At 53.5% G+C, this 15,171-nt stretch overlaps 1 protein-coding gene across 1 annotated transcript in view; it reads left to right on the top strand.

Annotated features, from left to right (window-relative positions):
* Positions 1 to 2,056: 2,056 nt before the first annotated feature.
* Positions 2,057 to 15,171, top strand: part of sf3b2 (splicing factor 3b, subunit 2) — a gene marked incomplete at its 5' end in the record, with an annotated part of 30,461 nt that continues 17,346 nt past the window's right edge. Inside the window, 8 exons of the mRNA XM_080184295.1 lie at positions 2,057 to 2,197; positions 2,783 to 2,888; positions 3,998 to 4,083; positions 6,047 to 6,241; positions 6,739 to 6,888; positions 7,285 to 7,365; positions 7,917 to 8,144; positions 13,136 to 13,285. Coding sequence (XP_080040421.1) covers positions 2,057 to 2,197; positions 2,783 to 2,888; positions 3,998 to 4,083; positions 6,047 to 6,241; positions 6,739 to 6,888; positions 7,285 to 7,365; positions 7,917 to 8,144; positions 13,136 to 13,285 — 1,137 coding nt within the window. The remainder of the gene's footprint in view (positions 2,198 to 2,782; positions 2,889 to 3,997; positions 4,084 to 6,046; positions 6,242 to 6,738; positions 6,889 to 7,284; positions 7,366 to 7,916; positions 8,145 to 13,135; positions 13,286 to 15,171) is intronic.

Genomic DNA, 15,171 nt, shown 5'->3' with positions numbered 1-15,171 from the left:
GGGTCAAAATAATGGAATTCTCTATCTGACACTACCGTGTTGTACCATCATCACGTGGAATCAAGAAGAATCTTTTTATTAATTCATGGGATGTGAGCGTCACTGGCTAGGCCACCATTTATTGCCCATTCTTAATTGCCCTTGGTAAGCTGCCTTCTTGAAATCTGCAACCCATGTAGTGTGGGAAGACCCACCAGTACTGTTAGGGACAGAATTCCATGATTTTCACCGAGGAACAGTAATGTTGTTCCAAGTCCAGATGACTTAAAAGGTATCTGTATGTGGTGATGCTCCTGTGTATCGGCTGCTCTTGCTCTTTTAACTGCTAAAAGTTGTGTGCTTGGAAGGTGCTGTCAAAGGAGTCTTGGTGAGTTGCCGCAGTGCTTCTTGGAGCAGGTATACACTGGTGCCACTATGTTGGTAGTGGAGGGAGTGAATATCGAAGATAGTGGATGAGGGGCTAGTCAAGCAGGTTGCTTTAGCTTGGATGGGGTTGAGTTTCTTGAATGTTTTTGGAGCTGCACTCTGGAGAGTATTCCACCACACTCCTGACTTCTATCTTGTAGATGGTAGGCTGACTTTGGGAAATGAGGCGGTGAGTTATTCTCCGCAGAATTCACAATTTCTCCTCTGCTCTTGTAGCCACGGTATTTATTTGGCAGTTCAGTTTCTGGTCAGTGGTAAACCACAGGATGTTGATAGTGATGCCATTGAATGTCAGTGGGAGATGGTCGTTGGAGATGGTCACTGCTTGGCATTGTGGAATGAAAGTTTAACTTCACCCATTTGACTCTGAAAGCAGTAGATTTGAGGCAGTGGTATGTACAATCGCATTACTTCAGTCAAAACTACCAAAACATTCAACAAAAGTCCAGCCTACGTTTTCTGGAATGCACATTTCAAAAGGAGGTATCCATGACACACGTGGGAGTAGAGAAAACAGTTGGATGACAACATGTAGTAGCGGAGGATAAATGTCGGAAATTGCTACGGGTGGAATTCTACGAGAATTTAGCAATGTGTCAATTCTGATGAGAAAACTGGCCTGAAACACTCCAGCTCTACCAGCCAGTTTTTTCTCCAGATCTTCTGACTTCAACTGCCAAAAAAGTGGGCATGGTGAGGCATTCACTCTTAGTGGTGGCGGTTCCCAGCTCTAATCTGTGGCCCTTTCTCCTTGGGTATGAACCAGATTACGTACCAGTGAGTGGGATCGAAAATTGGACATCACAATTCTCATTGGCGAGATTTGCAGTTTCTGTGTTTCGCTGAATCTTGACCCCCACTACCGATCTCGTGGACAGAGTGTGAGGATACAAGATCCCATGACATGGAAGGTAGCGCAGTGGCACAACGGTTAGCACTGTCATCTCAGCTTGGATTTCCTCTGGATGCTCTGGTTTCCTCCCACCGTCCAAAGATGTGCAGTTTAGGTTGATTGGCTATACTAAATTGCTCCTTAATGTCCAGGGATGTGTGGGTTAGGGGGATTAGCAGGGTAAATACATGTGTTTATAGGATAAGGCCAGTTGGAAAGTTGATGCTGACTTCATGGGCTAAAGAGCCTCTTTCTGCACTGTAGGGATTCTATTATTATTGGTCTAGCGTACATATGGTTCCTATCTGCTATAATGAAATCTGAATAAAGACGCAAGAGCACTAGCCAAGAGCAACATCATGGCAAAGATGATATGAGCCATTAGGACAAAACTTTATAACTAAGGCTGTTTTGCATTCATTGCAAAGAGTCCTGAATTGAATTGCTTCGATAGTGCCAAAAGTGGAAGTTTGGGAAGGGGAACCACACCGATTTTTAAACAACAGATCAGAACAGGGGAAAGCACTTGAGAAGGACAGAAAACCTACTTCACATTCCTAGGCACAAATGTTAATTGTCATTTGTCAGCTCAAGCTTGAATATTGTCTAGGTTTTGCTGCATACACACATGGACTGCTTCATATCTGACGAAAGAAAAGTAGATAGGGCGCTTTTTCTCTCTCTCTCTCTGCCTCTTGGTCTCTTGCTCCCTCTGCCTCTTTCTCTCTCTCTCACCCCCCAGTCAGTGGCTCCCCTGTGCCCATGTCCCTCTCTGCTGTGCGACCCGTGGTCTCGGTGGCTCCTGCCCCGTTGAGTGCCCCTGGCTTGGGCCCGCGTCTTCGAGGACCTCCCCCTCCGCCTGGCGAAGAGAACAGAGAAGTGAGTGAGTTCCTCAGTGAACAACAGACAGGCCGTTCTCCGTATCCGCGTCGCCTGGGATTATCCTGCACCTTACCCCTCACCTGGGTGACCCTGGGGTTAAATCAGCACCAGTCAGATTCCCCCCCCCTGAAGCGGGGGAGAGAGACAGAGCAGCCGATGGTCATCTGGGAGTATAGCAACTCTACCTTTACTGACCGGTCCTTCTGCTCCACGTGAACAGGGGTGGGCGAGGCATGGGGCAGGAACAGGCAGACATGGGGCTGGGGAGGCACGGGAGGGGCATCTTGTGGGGTGGGGGGGGGTTGCACAACTGGGGGGTGGGCGGGAGGGGATGGAGTGGGCGGGAGGTGGGGGGGATTGCACAAGAGGGGCGGGGAGGACATGGTGGGGGGTGGGGGAGATGTGCTGGGCAGGGGTGGGGGTGCGTACAGGCGAGTGATTCAGAAGCACTGCATTGTGCTCCAGTGCCTGTTCTGCGGTCAGTCAGTAAATGGTGAGTGGGTTTATCTGCCCGCTCCTGGGGGAACATTGTCAATCACACAGGCTGGCCAGCTGTAAGGTAATGAACTATTTCTGCTGCAGGGCGATGATGGGGGTCCCGGACCAAGAATCCCCCAAGTCCTGGAGAAGATTCTTCAGCTCAAAGAGCAACGCCAGGTGGAGCTCACGGCATCAGCCGAGGCATCAGGTACGCGGCTGAGAGAGCGAACGTAGAGGGAGCTTTACTCTGTATCTAACCCCGTGCTGTACCTGTCCTGGGAGTGTTTGATGGGGGGACAGTGTAGAGGGAGCTTTACTCTGTATCTAACCCCGTGCTGTACCTGTCCTGGGAGTGTTTGATGGGGGGGACAGTGTAGAGGGAGCTTTACTCTGTATCTAACCCCGTGCTGTACCTGCCCCTGATGGGCCCTGTGTCCCTGGGGTCAGTGTGTGGAATGGTGTGTTTAAATGGGCCGCTGCACACTGAATTTTTGCACTAAATGTTCTCCGAAAGCAGGGAATGAGTAGAAATGAGATCACAGAATCCTTCTAGTGTTGAAGAGGCCATTCGGCCCACAAATCTCTCATGTCACCCAGACCCCCTCCACAGCCCTATCCCTGTCACCACACATTTACCTTACCTGTAATGGTGGCACAGTGGTTAGCACTGCTGCTTGACAGCACCAGGAACCTGGGTTTGATTCCCGGCTCGGGTCACTGTCTGTGTGGAGTCTGCGTGCTGTCCCCGTGCCTGTGTGGGTTCCTCCGGGTGCTCCAGTTTCCCTCCACAGTCTGAAAGATGTGCTGGTTAGGGTGCATTGGCCGTGCTAAATTCTCCCAAAGCGTACCCGAACAGGTGCCAGAGCGTGGTGACTAGGGGATTTTCACAGTAACTTCATTGCCGTGTTAATGTGAGCTGACTTGTGACAATAATAAATAAATACTAATCCCCATAATCTTTGGATACTGAGGGGCAATTTAGCATGACCAATCCACCTAACCAGCACAGCTTTGCACTGTGGGAGGAAACAGGAGCACCCAGAGGAAACCCACACAGACACGGGGAGAACGTGCAGACTCCACACAGACAGTGACCTGAGCCAGGAATGGAACCTGGGTCCCTAGCGCGGTGAGGCAGCACTTCTAACCCACTGTGCCACCGTGCTGGGCAGGTCTCCGGCACGGTGAGGCAGCAGTGCTAACCACTGTGTCACCGTGCTGCCTGGGTCCCTGGCACTGTGAGGCAGCAGTGCTAACCCCACTGTGCCGCAATGATTAGTTCTTGCCTTGTGCTAAGTTCCTCCTGTGTTCCCACAGACGAGATGGACGGAGCACCGGGAGCCACGTTAACGCCAGCTGATACGGAGGAGGAAGAACTCATGTTCTCACTCTCCAAGAAAGAGGTATGTGAGGCTGGCTGGTATGGCTCACTCTCCCCCTGCTGGGTGTGTTTGAGAGACATTGCTGTGTGTGGGAGCTTGCTGTGTGTAAATTGGCTGCTCCCTTTCCCACAAATACAGCAGGGAGCACACCTCTTGCAGAGGGTGGTGAATTTGTGGAACTCACTGCCCCACAGCGCGGTGGAGTCTGAATCACTGAATGGTTTGAAGAGGGAGATATATTTCTATATCAATAGAGATATTTCTAACAAAAAGAGGGATCTGGGGAACAGGTGGGGAGGTGGATTTGAGACCAGGGAGAGATCAGGCCTGATCTGATTGAGTGGTGGAACAGGCTAGAAGGACTGAACTTACCGACTTCTGGTCCTCTGTTCTGAACTCCTTCACTATGAGAAACATTTTGGGATGTCTGAGGGGGTGCAGAGGGTGGGGAGGGGTCTGAATTTTACTTTGGGACGTCCTGAGGGGGGAAGAGGAGCTGGAGAGATTGGGGAGGGTCGGGGTGCACAGGGAGGGGCTGTATTTCACTTTGGGACGTCAGGGGTGGGGGGTGCTGGAGAGGGGAAGGGTCGGTATTTCTGTTTGGGACCTCCTGGATGATTGGGGGTGTTGGGGGGGGGCAGGTAGGGAGGGGAGGTCTGTATTTAGCTTTGGGACATCGGCGGGGGGGTGGTGCTGGAGAGGGGAAGGGTCAGTATTTCTCTCTGGGACCTCCTGGGAGATGAGGGGTGGTGTCTGGAGATATTGGAGGTTGTTGGGGGTGGGGGGGGGGGGCGCGAGGGGAGGTCTGTATTTAGCTTTGGGGCGTCTGAAGGAGGGAAGAGGGGGAGGGCGAAGGTCCGCTTCACTTTGGAACATCCTGAGGTGGGGGGTGGGGTGGGAGGGGCTGAAGAGATTGTGGGGGGGGCTGCCAGGGTGGGGTCTGTATTTCGCTTTGGAGTGTCCTGAGGAGCTGTCACAGAGTCATGGAGGTTTACAGCATGGAAAAAGGCCCTTCGGCCCAACTTGTCCATGCTGCCCTTTTTTTAAAACCGTAAACTAATCCCAATTACCCACATTTGACCGATACCCCTGTATACCCATCGTACCCATGTGACTGTCTAAATGCTTTTTAAAAGACAGAATTGTACCCACCTCTACTACTACTTCTGGCAGCTCGTTCCAGACACACTGCACCCTCAGTGTAAAAAAATTGCCCCTCTGGACCCTTTTGTATCTCTCCCCTCTCACCTTAAACCTATGCCCTCTAGTTTTAGACTCCCCTACCTTTGGAAAAAGATATTGACTATCTAGCTGATCTGTGTCCCTCATTATTTTATAGACCTCTATAAGATCACCCCTCAGCCTTCTACACTCCAGAATAAAAAGTCCAGCCTTATAACTCAATCCATCAAGTCCCGGTAGCATCCTAGTAAATCTTTTCTGCACTCTTTCTAGTTTAATAATGTCCTTTCTATAATAGGGTGACCAGAACTGTACGCAGTATTCCAACTGTGGCCTTACCAATGTCTTGTACAACTTCAACAAGATGTCCCAACTCCTGTATTCAATGTTCTGACCAATGTAACCAAGCATGCCGAATGCCTTCTTCACCACTCTGTCTACCTGTCGAGCTAAGAACCAGTACTCCTAGTTCTGAGTGGGGTGGGGAAAGAGGCTGGAGAGAGTGGGGGGAGGCATACTTTGCCAGGGGGGTGGTGGTGGGATGTTGTATTTCACTTTGGGATGTGAAGGGGAAAGGGAGTGAGGGAGGGTCTGTTTGACCTTGGGGCATCCTGAGGGACAAGAGGGGCTGGAGAGATTGGGGTGGGAAGGGCACAGGGGAGGATCTGTTTCACTCTGGGGCATCCTGAGGGGGTGGTGGGAGAGGGGGGTGGGGCATTGGGAATTCCGATCTTCCGGCTCCTCGGTAATATTGGCTGGATGTCGGGCAGCGAGATTACCGACCCTCTTTAACCCTTTCCAGAAAAACCGTAAGCGCAGAAACAGGAAGAAGAAGAAGAAGTCCAATCGGACCGTGGAGAATGGAGTGGAGAAGAAGGTGGAGAAGGCACCAGCGACAGACACAGAGTCCGAGGTGGAGGTGGAGTACGTGACAGCAGAGCCTGAAATCTTCGACACTAACTTCATCTACTTCAAGAGGATATTTGAATCCTTCAGGGTGAGTGTCTGAGGCAGCTCCGAGTGTCATCGTCCTCCCAGTACACTGAGTAAAGGCACAGCACGCACGCAGACACTCTCACAGACAGATAGAGCTTTACTCTGTATCTAACCCCGTGCTGTACCTGTCCTGAGAGTGTTTGATGGGGACAGTGTAGAGGGAGCTTTACTCTGTATCTAACCCCGTGCTGTACCTGTCCTGGGAGTGTTTGATGGGGGGGACAGTGTAGAGGGAGCTTTACTCTGTATCTAACCCCGTGCTGTCCCTGTCCTGGGAGTGTTTGATGGGGGGACAGTGTAGAGGGAGCTTTACTCTGTATCTAACCCCGTGCTGTACCTGTCCTGGGAGTGTTTGATGGGGGGACAGTGTAGAGGGAGCTTTACTCTGTATTTAACCCTGTGCTGTACCTGTCCTGGGAGTGTTTGATGGGGGGACAGTGTAGAGGGAGCTTTCCTGTGTGTCAGTATGTGAATGGCGGCTGACGTGTTTTTTTTTAGCTGACAGATGATGTGAAGAAAGACAAAGACAAGGAACCGGATAAGTCGGATAAGCTGGAATCCACGGTGCTGCTGAAGAAGAAAGGCTTTGAGGCGGAGCAGAAAGGGAGCAGTGACGACGATGAGGATCTGGACAGTGATGACGATGTGGTGAGTTTACTCCACAGCATTCCCTCCGGAATCCATTCAGCTCCGAGGGAGGCCGCGCTGAGGGAGCGCCGCACTGTGGGAGGGTCAGTGCTGAGGGAGCGCCGCACTGTGGGAGGGTCAGTGCTGAGGGAGACCGCACTGTGGTCAGTCCTGACCTGTAGCTGAGATGTTGAAGTGAAGCTGAGTCTTCCCCCTGGGGTGTATCTGGATCCCTGACCAAGTTACAGGGCCAGGCTTCCTCTCCAGGCTGAACTGGGCTCACAGATCTCGGTTAGTGTGGTTCATATCCAGCAGTACGCGCTCCATTTGGGACCGTACACCATCCCTTCACCCTGGGCGCGGCACTGAGATTTCTTACTGACTCACTTTGTGACAAAGTTCTTCCTGTCCCACTAGGAAAAGCGAGATGATCTCCCCAAATTATCCAAGAAGAAATTACGGAGATTGAACCGCCTGAGTGTCGCTGAACTGAAGCAGGTAAACTGACCGCTGTGTTCCTGACTACTGGGGGGAGAGAGAGAAAGGGGGAGGCACTGGGGGCTGAGAGACCCGGGATGAAGCGAGACCACTGTGTTCCTGACTGTCCCGGGGCAGAGAGAAAACGGGAGAGGCGCTGGGGACTGAAAGGGGGAGGTACTGGGGGCTAAGAGACTCGATGTAGAGAGAGTGAAAGGGGGAGATACTGGGGGCTGAGAAACTTGATGCGGAGAGTGTGAAAGCGGGAGAATGGCCTCCTCTTCCTGTGTAATGAGCTCGAGGGGACGAATGGACTCTACCTGTGCAATGAGCTCGAGGGGCTGAATGGCCTCCTCCTGTCCCTGGGTCATGAGCTCGAGGGGCTGAATGGCCTCCTGTCCCTAAACTGAACACCCAGCAGCATTCTGTCTGGCGTCTCCTGTTGTGAGTGGAGGTGTCTTTCCCGTTTCTCTCACCGCGGGGAGACGGGGATTGTCTGTCTCTGGGTGGGGGGAATTCCGGTAACTGTTGGCCTCTGCCTCGTCACTGACCCTTTCCCTTTGACCCCACAGCTGGTAGCCCGTCCGGACGTGGTGGAGATGCACGATGTCACTGCACACGACCCCAAGCTGTTGGTTCACCTGAAGGCTACTCGCAATTCAGTGCCCGTACCCCGACACTGGTGCTTCAAACGCAAGTACCTGCAGGGCAAGCGGGGCATCGAGAAGCCCCCCTTCGAATTACCCGAGTTTATCCGACGCACCGGCATCCAGGAGATGCGGGAAGCCCTGCAGGAGAAGGTGAGCACGTGCGGGGCTGGGGAGCGCGCGGGACCTAACCCTTCGGTTTGTGTATCAGTGCAGCCCCAGTCGGAGACTGATAACTTGCGCTGCATGTCATGCCTGAACAGCCTAGCTGCTTATCAGGACGCGTACTGCAGGGGGCGGTAGACCTAGCCTGCTGCATCGGGAGCGGGGCTGGGTGGGTGGTGTGGTGTTAATCTGAGCTGTAATCCCGTTGGAAAGGTGCGGAGCAGCGGGAGAAGGCATCTCTCTCGCTCTCTCTCTGTCTGTCTCTCTCTCTCTCTCTCTCTCTCTCCCTCCCCCCCACCCACTCTCTCCCTCCCTCCTCCCTGTCCAGTAACCAGCTGAGATTCCTGATGTGGAGACCTCCTGGTGAGTTACTCCCTCAAACCTCCCTGCAGTCCTACTCTGTGTCTACCACCAGAGGACACTGCCGCCTACGTCTAATTCCTTGCTCACTCGGAGACTGCATCGCAGACTGGTTTACTTAACGGCCGGGTCTGCAACAGGAACGACACAGTATAGTATCGCAAACAGCATTGTCCGGTGGATACAGTCCACCCCCACCCCTCAGACAGTGAAAAACACCCCACAGGTCAGCCCCCCCACCCCACAGCACGTACCTCAAACACCCTCTGAATCGCAAAGTGTTTTTGATTTGATTTATTATTGCTGCATGTATTGGGATACAAACATACAAGATAGGAGCAGGCGGAGGCCATTCAGCCCTTCGAATCTGTTCCGGCATTGATTACAATCACAGCTGATCGTCCAACTCAATAGCCTAATCCTGCTTTCTCCCCATAACCTTTGACCCCGTTCGCCCCAAGTGCTATATCCAGCCGCCTCTTGAATACATTCAATGTTTTGGCATCAACTACTTCCTGTGGGAATGAATTCCACAGGCTCACTGGGTGAAGAAATGTCTCCTCACCTCCGTCCTAAATGGTCTACCCCCAATCCTCTAGACTGTGACCCCCCCGGTTCTGGACTCCCCCCACCATCAGGAACATCCTCCCTGCATCTACCCTGTCTAGTCCTGTTACAATTTTATAAATCTCTGAGATTCCCCCCCTCATTCATCTGAACTCCAGTGAAAACAATCCTAACCTGGTCAATCTCTCCTCATACATCAGTCCCACCATCCCCGGAACCAGCCTGGTAACCCTTCACTGCTCTCCCTCGAGAGCAAGAACATCCTTCCTCAGAAAAGGAGACCAGAACTGCACACAATACTCTAGGTGTGGCCTCACCAAGACAGGGGTCATGGGTGGAGAGGGGGACTGGTGGTGTTGAGATGGCGGCGCGGGCTCGTTGGGCCGAAGGGCCTGTTTCCCGGGCTGATTTTGTTCTTTGTTCTTTTTGTTGTCTGTATAATTGCAACAACACATCCCTGCTCCTGTTCTCGAAACCTCTCTCTGTGAAGGCCAACATACCATTTGCCGCCTTTACCGCCTGCTGTACCTGCACGCTTACCTTCAGTGACTGGTGCACCAGGACACCCAGGTCCCTCTGCACACTCCCCTCTCTTAATTTACAGCCATATAGTAACGGTGATACAGTGAAAAGTATTGTTCCTTGTGCTAGTCAGACAAAGCATACCGTTCATAGCAAAGGAAAGGAGAGGGTGCAGAATGTAGTGTTACAGTCACAGCGAGGGTGTAGAGAAGGATCAACTTAATGCGAGGTAGGAATATTCAAAAGTCTGACAGCAGCAGGGAAGAAGCTGTTCTTGAGTCGGTCGGTACGTGACCTCAGACTTTTGTATCTTTTTCCCAATGGAAGAAGGTGGAAGAGAGAATGTCCGGGGTGCGTGGGGTCCTTAATTATGCCGGCTGCTTTTCCCGAGGCAGCGGGAAGTGTAGACAGAGTCAATGGATGGGAGGCTGGTTTGTGTGATGGATTGGGCTACATTCACGACCTTCTGTCGTTCCTTGCAGTCTTGGGCAGAGCAGGAGCCCAGACCAAGCTGTGATACAACCAGAAAGAATGCTTTCTATGGGGCATCTGTAAAAGTTGGTGACAGTCGTAGCGGACATGCCAAATTTCCTTAGTCTTCTGAGAAAGTAGAGGCTTTGGTGGGGCTTTCTTAACTATAGTGTCGGCATGGGGGGGAAACCTGTGTGCGTGTGCACATTCTGTCTCACTCTGCCTGCCAGTGGGGTCTGTGCAGTGACCTATTTGGCCAGGTTATGACCCTTGGCCTGTATGACAGGTGGGGGGAGGTGGAGAGGTGAGGGGCCGAATGGCCTCCAGCAGCTCCTCATTGTTCGGAGTTTCTGACCCCGAGGCTGCGATGCAAAACCGTCTGCCGAGCGTGTAGATCAGGCACAAATCATCGAAACTATGTGAGGTGTTGGGTGGGGTGACGGGTTGTCAGGGTGGTTGGGGGGGGGAGCCAGTCGGATGGGGGATGGGGGGGCAGTCAGCTGGCAGCAAAGGGTATGTGAAGGGGAGGCTGGAGAGGGGCAGTCAGTTAGCTGTAGAGGGCTGAGCGTGTGTGTTGGGGGTGGTGGGGGGATTGCAGCACTCTGGGGAGGTGGGACACTGAATTCTAATTTGTTTGTGTGGGTGAGTTGCACTGCTCTGGGAAGGGGGGGGACGCTGCGTTCTAATGTGTGTGTGGGAAGAGGGACGCTGCATTGTAATCTGCATGCGGGGAGGGGGGGAACGTTGCGTCCTAATCTGTATGGGGAGGGGGGAACGCTGCGTTCTAATCTGTGTGTGGGGAGGGGGGGACGCTGCGTTCTAATCTGTGTGTGGGGAGGGGGAACGCTGCGTTCTAATCTGTGTGTGTGGGGAGGGGGAACGCTGCGTTCTAATCTGTGTGTGGGGAGGGGGAACGCTGCGTTCTAATCTGTGTGTGTGGGGAGGGGGAACGCTGCGTTCTAATCTGTGTGTGTGGGGAGGGGGGAACGCTGCATTCTAATGTGTGTGTGGGGAGGGGGGAACGCTGCGTTCTAATGTGTGTGTGGGGAGGGGGAACGCTGCGTTCTAATCTGTGTGTGTGGGGAGGGGGGAACGCTGCGTTCTAATGTGTGTGTGGGGAGGGGGGAACGCTGCGTTCTAATCTGTGTGTGTGGGGAGGGGGGACGCTGCGTTCTAATCTGTGTGTGTGGGGAGGGGGGAACGCTGCGTTCTAATCTGTGTGTGGGGAGGGGGGGACGCTGCGTTCTAATCTGTGTGTGTGGAGGGGGGGAACGCTGCGTTCTAATCTGTGTGTGGGAGGGGGGTACGCTGCGTTCTAATCTGTGTGGGGGAGGGGGGACGCTGTGTTCTAATCTGTGTGTGTGGGGAGGGGGGGACGCTGCGTTCTAATCTGTGTGTGGGGAGGGGGGTACGCTGCGTTCTAATCTGTGTGGGGAGGGGGGGGCGCGTTCTAATCTTGTGTGGGGAGGGGGGACGCTGCGTTCTAATCTGTGTGTGTGGTGAGGGGAGCGCTGCGTTCTAATCTGTGTGTGGGGAGGGGGGACGCTGCGTTCTAATCTGTGTGTGTGGGGAGGGGGATGCTGCGTTCTAATCTGTGTGTGTGGGGAGGGGGGATGCTGCGTTCTAATCTGTGTGTGGGGAGGGGGGACGCTGCGTTCTAATCTGTGTGTGTGTGAGGGGGAGCGCTGCTTCTAATCTGTGTGTGGGGAGGGGGACGCTGCTTCTAATCTGTGTGTGTGGGAGGGGGGACGCTGCGTTCTAATCTGTGTGTGTGGGGAGGGGGGACGCTGCGTTCTAATCTGTGTGTGTGGGGGGAGGGGGATGCTGCGTCTGATCTGTGTGTGTGGTGAGGGGGGGACGCTGCGTTCTAATCTGTGTGTGGGGGGAGGGGGGTGCTGCGTTCTGATCTGTGTGTGTGGTGAGGGGGGACGCTGCGTTCTAATCTGTGTGTGTGGGGAGGGGGGACGCTGCGTTCTAATCTGTGTGTGTGGGGAGGGGGGAACGCTGCGTTCTAATCTGCGTGTGTGGGGAGGGGGGACGCTGCGTTCTAATCTGTGTGTGTGGGGAGGGGGGACGCTGCGTTCTAATCTGCGTGTGTGGGGAGGGGGGACGCTGCGTTCTAATCTGCGTGTGTGGGGAGGGGGGACGCTGCGTTCTAATCTGCGTGTGTGGGGAGGGGGGACGCTGCGTTCCAATCTGTGTGTGTGTGGGGAGGGGGGACGCTGCGTTCTAATCTGTGTGTGTGTGGGGAGGGGGGACGCTGCGTTCTAATCTGTGTGTGTGGGGAGGGGGGACGCTGCGTTCTAATCTGCGTGTGTGGGGAGGGGGAACGCTGCGTTCCAATCTGTGTGTGTGTGGGGAGGGGGGTGCTGCGTTCTAATCTGTGTGTGTGTGGGGAGGGGGGTGCTGCGTTCTAATCTGTGTGTGTGGGGAGGGGGGACACTGCGTTCCAATCTGTGTGTGTGTGGGGAGGGGGGTGCTGCGTTCTAATCTGTGTGTGTGGGGAGGGGGGACGCTGCGTTCTAATCTGTGTGTGTGGGGAGGGGGGACGCTGCGTTCTAATCTGTGTGTGTGGGGAGGGGGGACGCTGCGTTCTAATCTGTGTGTGTGGGGAGGGGGGACGCTGCGTTCTAATCTGTGTGTGTGGGGAGGGGGGACGCTGCGTTCTAATCTGTGTGTGGGGAGGGGGGAACGCTGCGTTCTGATCTGTGTGTGTGTGGGGAGGGGGGACGCTGCGTTCTAATCTGTGTGTGTGGGGAGGGGGGACGCTGCGTTCTGATCTGTGTATGTGGGGAGGGGGGAACGCTGCGTTCTGATCTGTGTGTGTGTGGGGAGGGGGGACGCTGCGTTCTGATCTGTGTGTGTGGGGAGGGGGGACGCTGCGTTCTGATCTGTGTATGTGGGGAGGGGGGAACGCTGCGTTCTGATCTGTGTGTGTGGGGAGGGGGGACGCTGCGTTCTGATCTGTGTGTGTGGGGAGGGGGGACGCTGCGTTCTGATCTGTGTATGTGGGGAGGGGGGAACGCTGCGTTCTGATCTGCGTGTGTCCCTGTCCACAGGAAGAGCAGAAAACCATGAAGACTAAAATGAGGGAGAAGGTTCGGCCGAAAATGGGTAAAATTGACATTGACTATCAGAAGCTGCACGATGCCTTCTTCAAGTGGCAAACTAAACCCAAACTGACCATTCATGGAGACCTGTACTACGAGGTAAGGAGCGAGGGGTCCGAGTGCCGCTGTACTGGTATTGTCTCCATTGGAGCTGACTCATCGCTGATGGGCCATTTAGCCCCTCTCCCATATTGCCCTATGTTCATGATCCCCTCAGCAACACTGGAGAGCTGCGCTGTGGGAGGGTCGGTGCTGTGGGAGCACCGCACTGTCAGACAGATTTTGTTATCACTTGCTATCAGCATTTCCTAGTTGCCTGTTGAGACAGTGGTGGGTGAACTGCTGCCTTGAGCTGCAGTCACTAACGTCGGCACACCCACTGTGCTGTTAGGAAGGACGCACCCCACCCCCACCCCAATGGCACAGACATTATCACATTGCTGTGTGTGGGATCTTGCTGTGTGTAAATTGCCTTTCCTATTATAACACATTTCCTATGATACATTCTAACAGCGAGCGCACTTCAGAAGGTGCCTTACACGATGTTTTGATAACGTTTTGGGTCCCCATGTGCGGGGAATAGTGGGGTAGTTGTTTATTTTTGGCCATCTGTAGTTATTTGTCCTGTCTCCGATTGCAATCTCGGGCTGTTTCCTGTGGAGTGACACACTGTATGTGATAATGATATTGTTTTACTGTCGGACTGTAATCTAATCTCAGCGTGAGCGGATAAACAGTTGTGAAAGTGATGTAACAGAGATACGTGGTGAATAGATCTCTCTCTCATTGTATTACACTCTTCTCTAATTGCTTCCTGCTTATCACTTTATTGTAGCTATTAACAGGCAGCATTTAATGCTGATCAGGGACACCGAGTGCAGACTCCACACGCTCCCTCTCCCTCTCGTGGGCACAGATTCAATAGGAACTTTCACATTATTTAGTACTGCTGCCTCACAGCACCAGGGACCCGTGTTCAACTCCCAGCTCGGGTCACTCTGTGTGGAGGCTGCATGTTCTCCCCGTGTCTGCGTGGGTTTCCTCCCACAGTCCAAAGACCTGCTGGTTCGGGTGCATTAGCCGTGCTAAATTCTCCCTCCGTGTAACCCGAACAGGCGCTGGAGTGTGGCGACTAGGGGGTTTTCACAGTAACTCCATTGCAGTGTTAATGTAAGCCTACTTGTGTCACTAATCAATAAACTTTAAAAAAGCTTTCAAATGAGGGGGGGATTTGCAGTGCTATGGGGGGAGGAGTTAAACTGATTAGACTGATCTTGCAAAGAGTTAACACAAGCACAGTGGGCCGAATGGCCTCCACCTGTGATTCTAAGGGAAATAAAAATCTGGAATTAAGAACCTACTGATTTCCATGTAACTCATCGACTGTCTGAAAAAAACCATCTGGTTCACTAATGTTCTTTAAGGAAGGAAATCTGCCGTCCTTACCCGGCCTGGCCTACATGTGACTCCAGAGCCAGAGCAACTCATTAGTGCCCCTCTGACCCAGGGCAGTTCAGGATGGACAATAAATGGGGAGTGGGCTGGTAGACTTCTTGCATAATCCTCTCATCCATGTTTTTAAATGATCCTCACCCCTATCTCTGTAACCTCCTCCAGCCCCTACACCCCCTCCCTATTTCTGTAACGTCCTCCAGCCCCGACACCCCCTCCCTATCTCTGTAACGTCCTCCAGCCCCGACACCCCTCCCTATCTCTGTAGCCTCGTCCAGCCCCGACACCCCCTCCCTATCTCTGTAACCTCCTCCAGCCCCGACACCCCCTCCCTATCTCTGTAACCTCCTCCAGCCCCTACACCCCCTCCCTATCTCTGTAACGTCCTCCAGCCCCGACACCCCTCCCTATCTCTGTAACCTCCTCCAGCCCCGACACCCCCTCCCTATCTCTGTAACCTCCTCCAGCCCCTACACCCCCTCCCTATCTCTGTAGCCTCGTCCAGCCCCTATACCCCCTCCCTATCTCTAACC

The sequence above is a fragment of the Carcharhinus amblyrhynchos genome, unplaced genomic scaffold (genome assembly GCF_965287045.1).
Source record: "Carcharhinus amblyrhynchos unplaced genomic scaffold, sCarAmb.v2.hapA scaffold_662, whole genome shotgun sequence".
Lineage (NCBI taxonomy): Eukaryota > Metazoa > Chordata > Chondrichthyes > Carcharhiniformes > Carcharhinidae > Carcharhinus > Carcharhinus amblyrhynchos.
The sequence above is the reverse complement of the archived record's forward strand: the minus strand, read 5'-3'. Positions and strand labels throughout refer to the sequence as shown.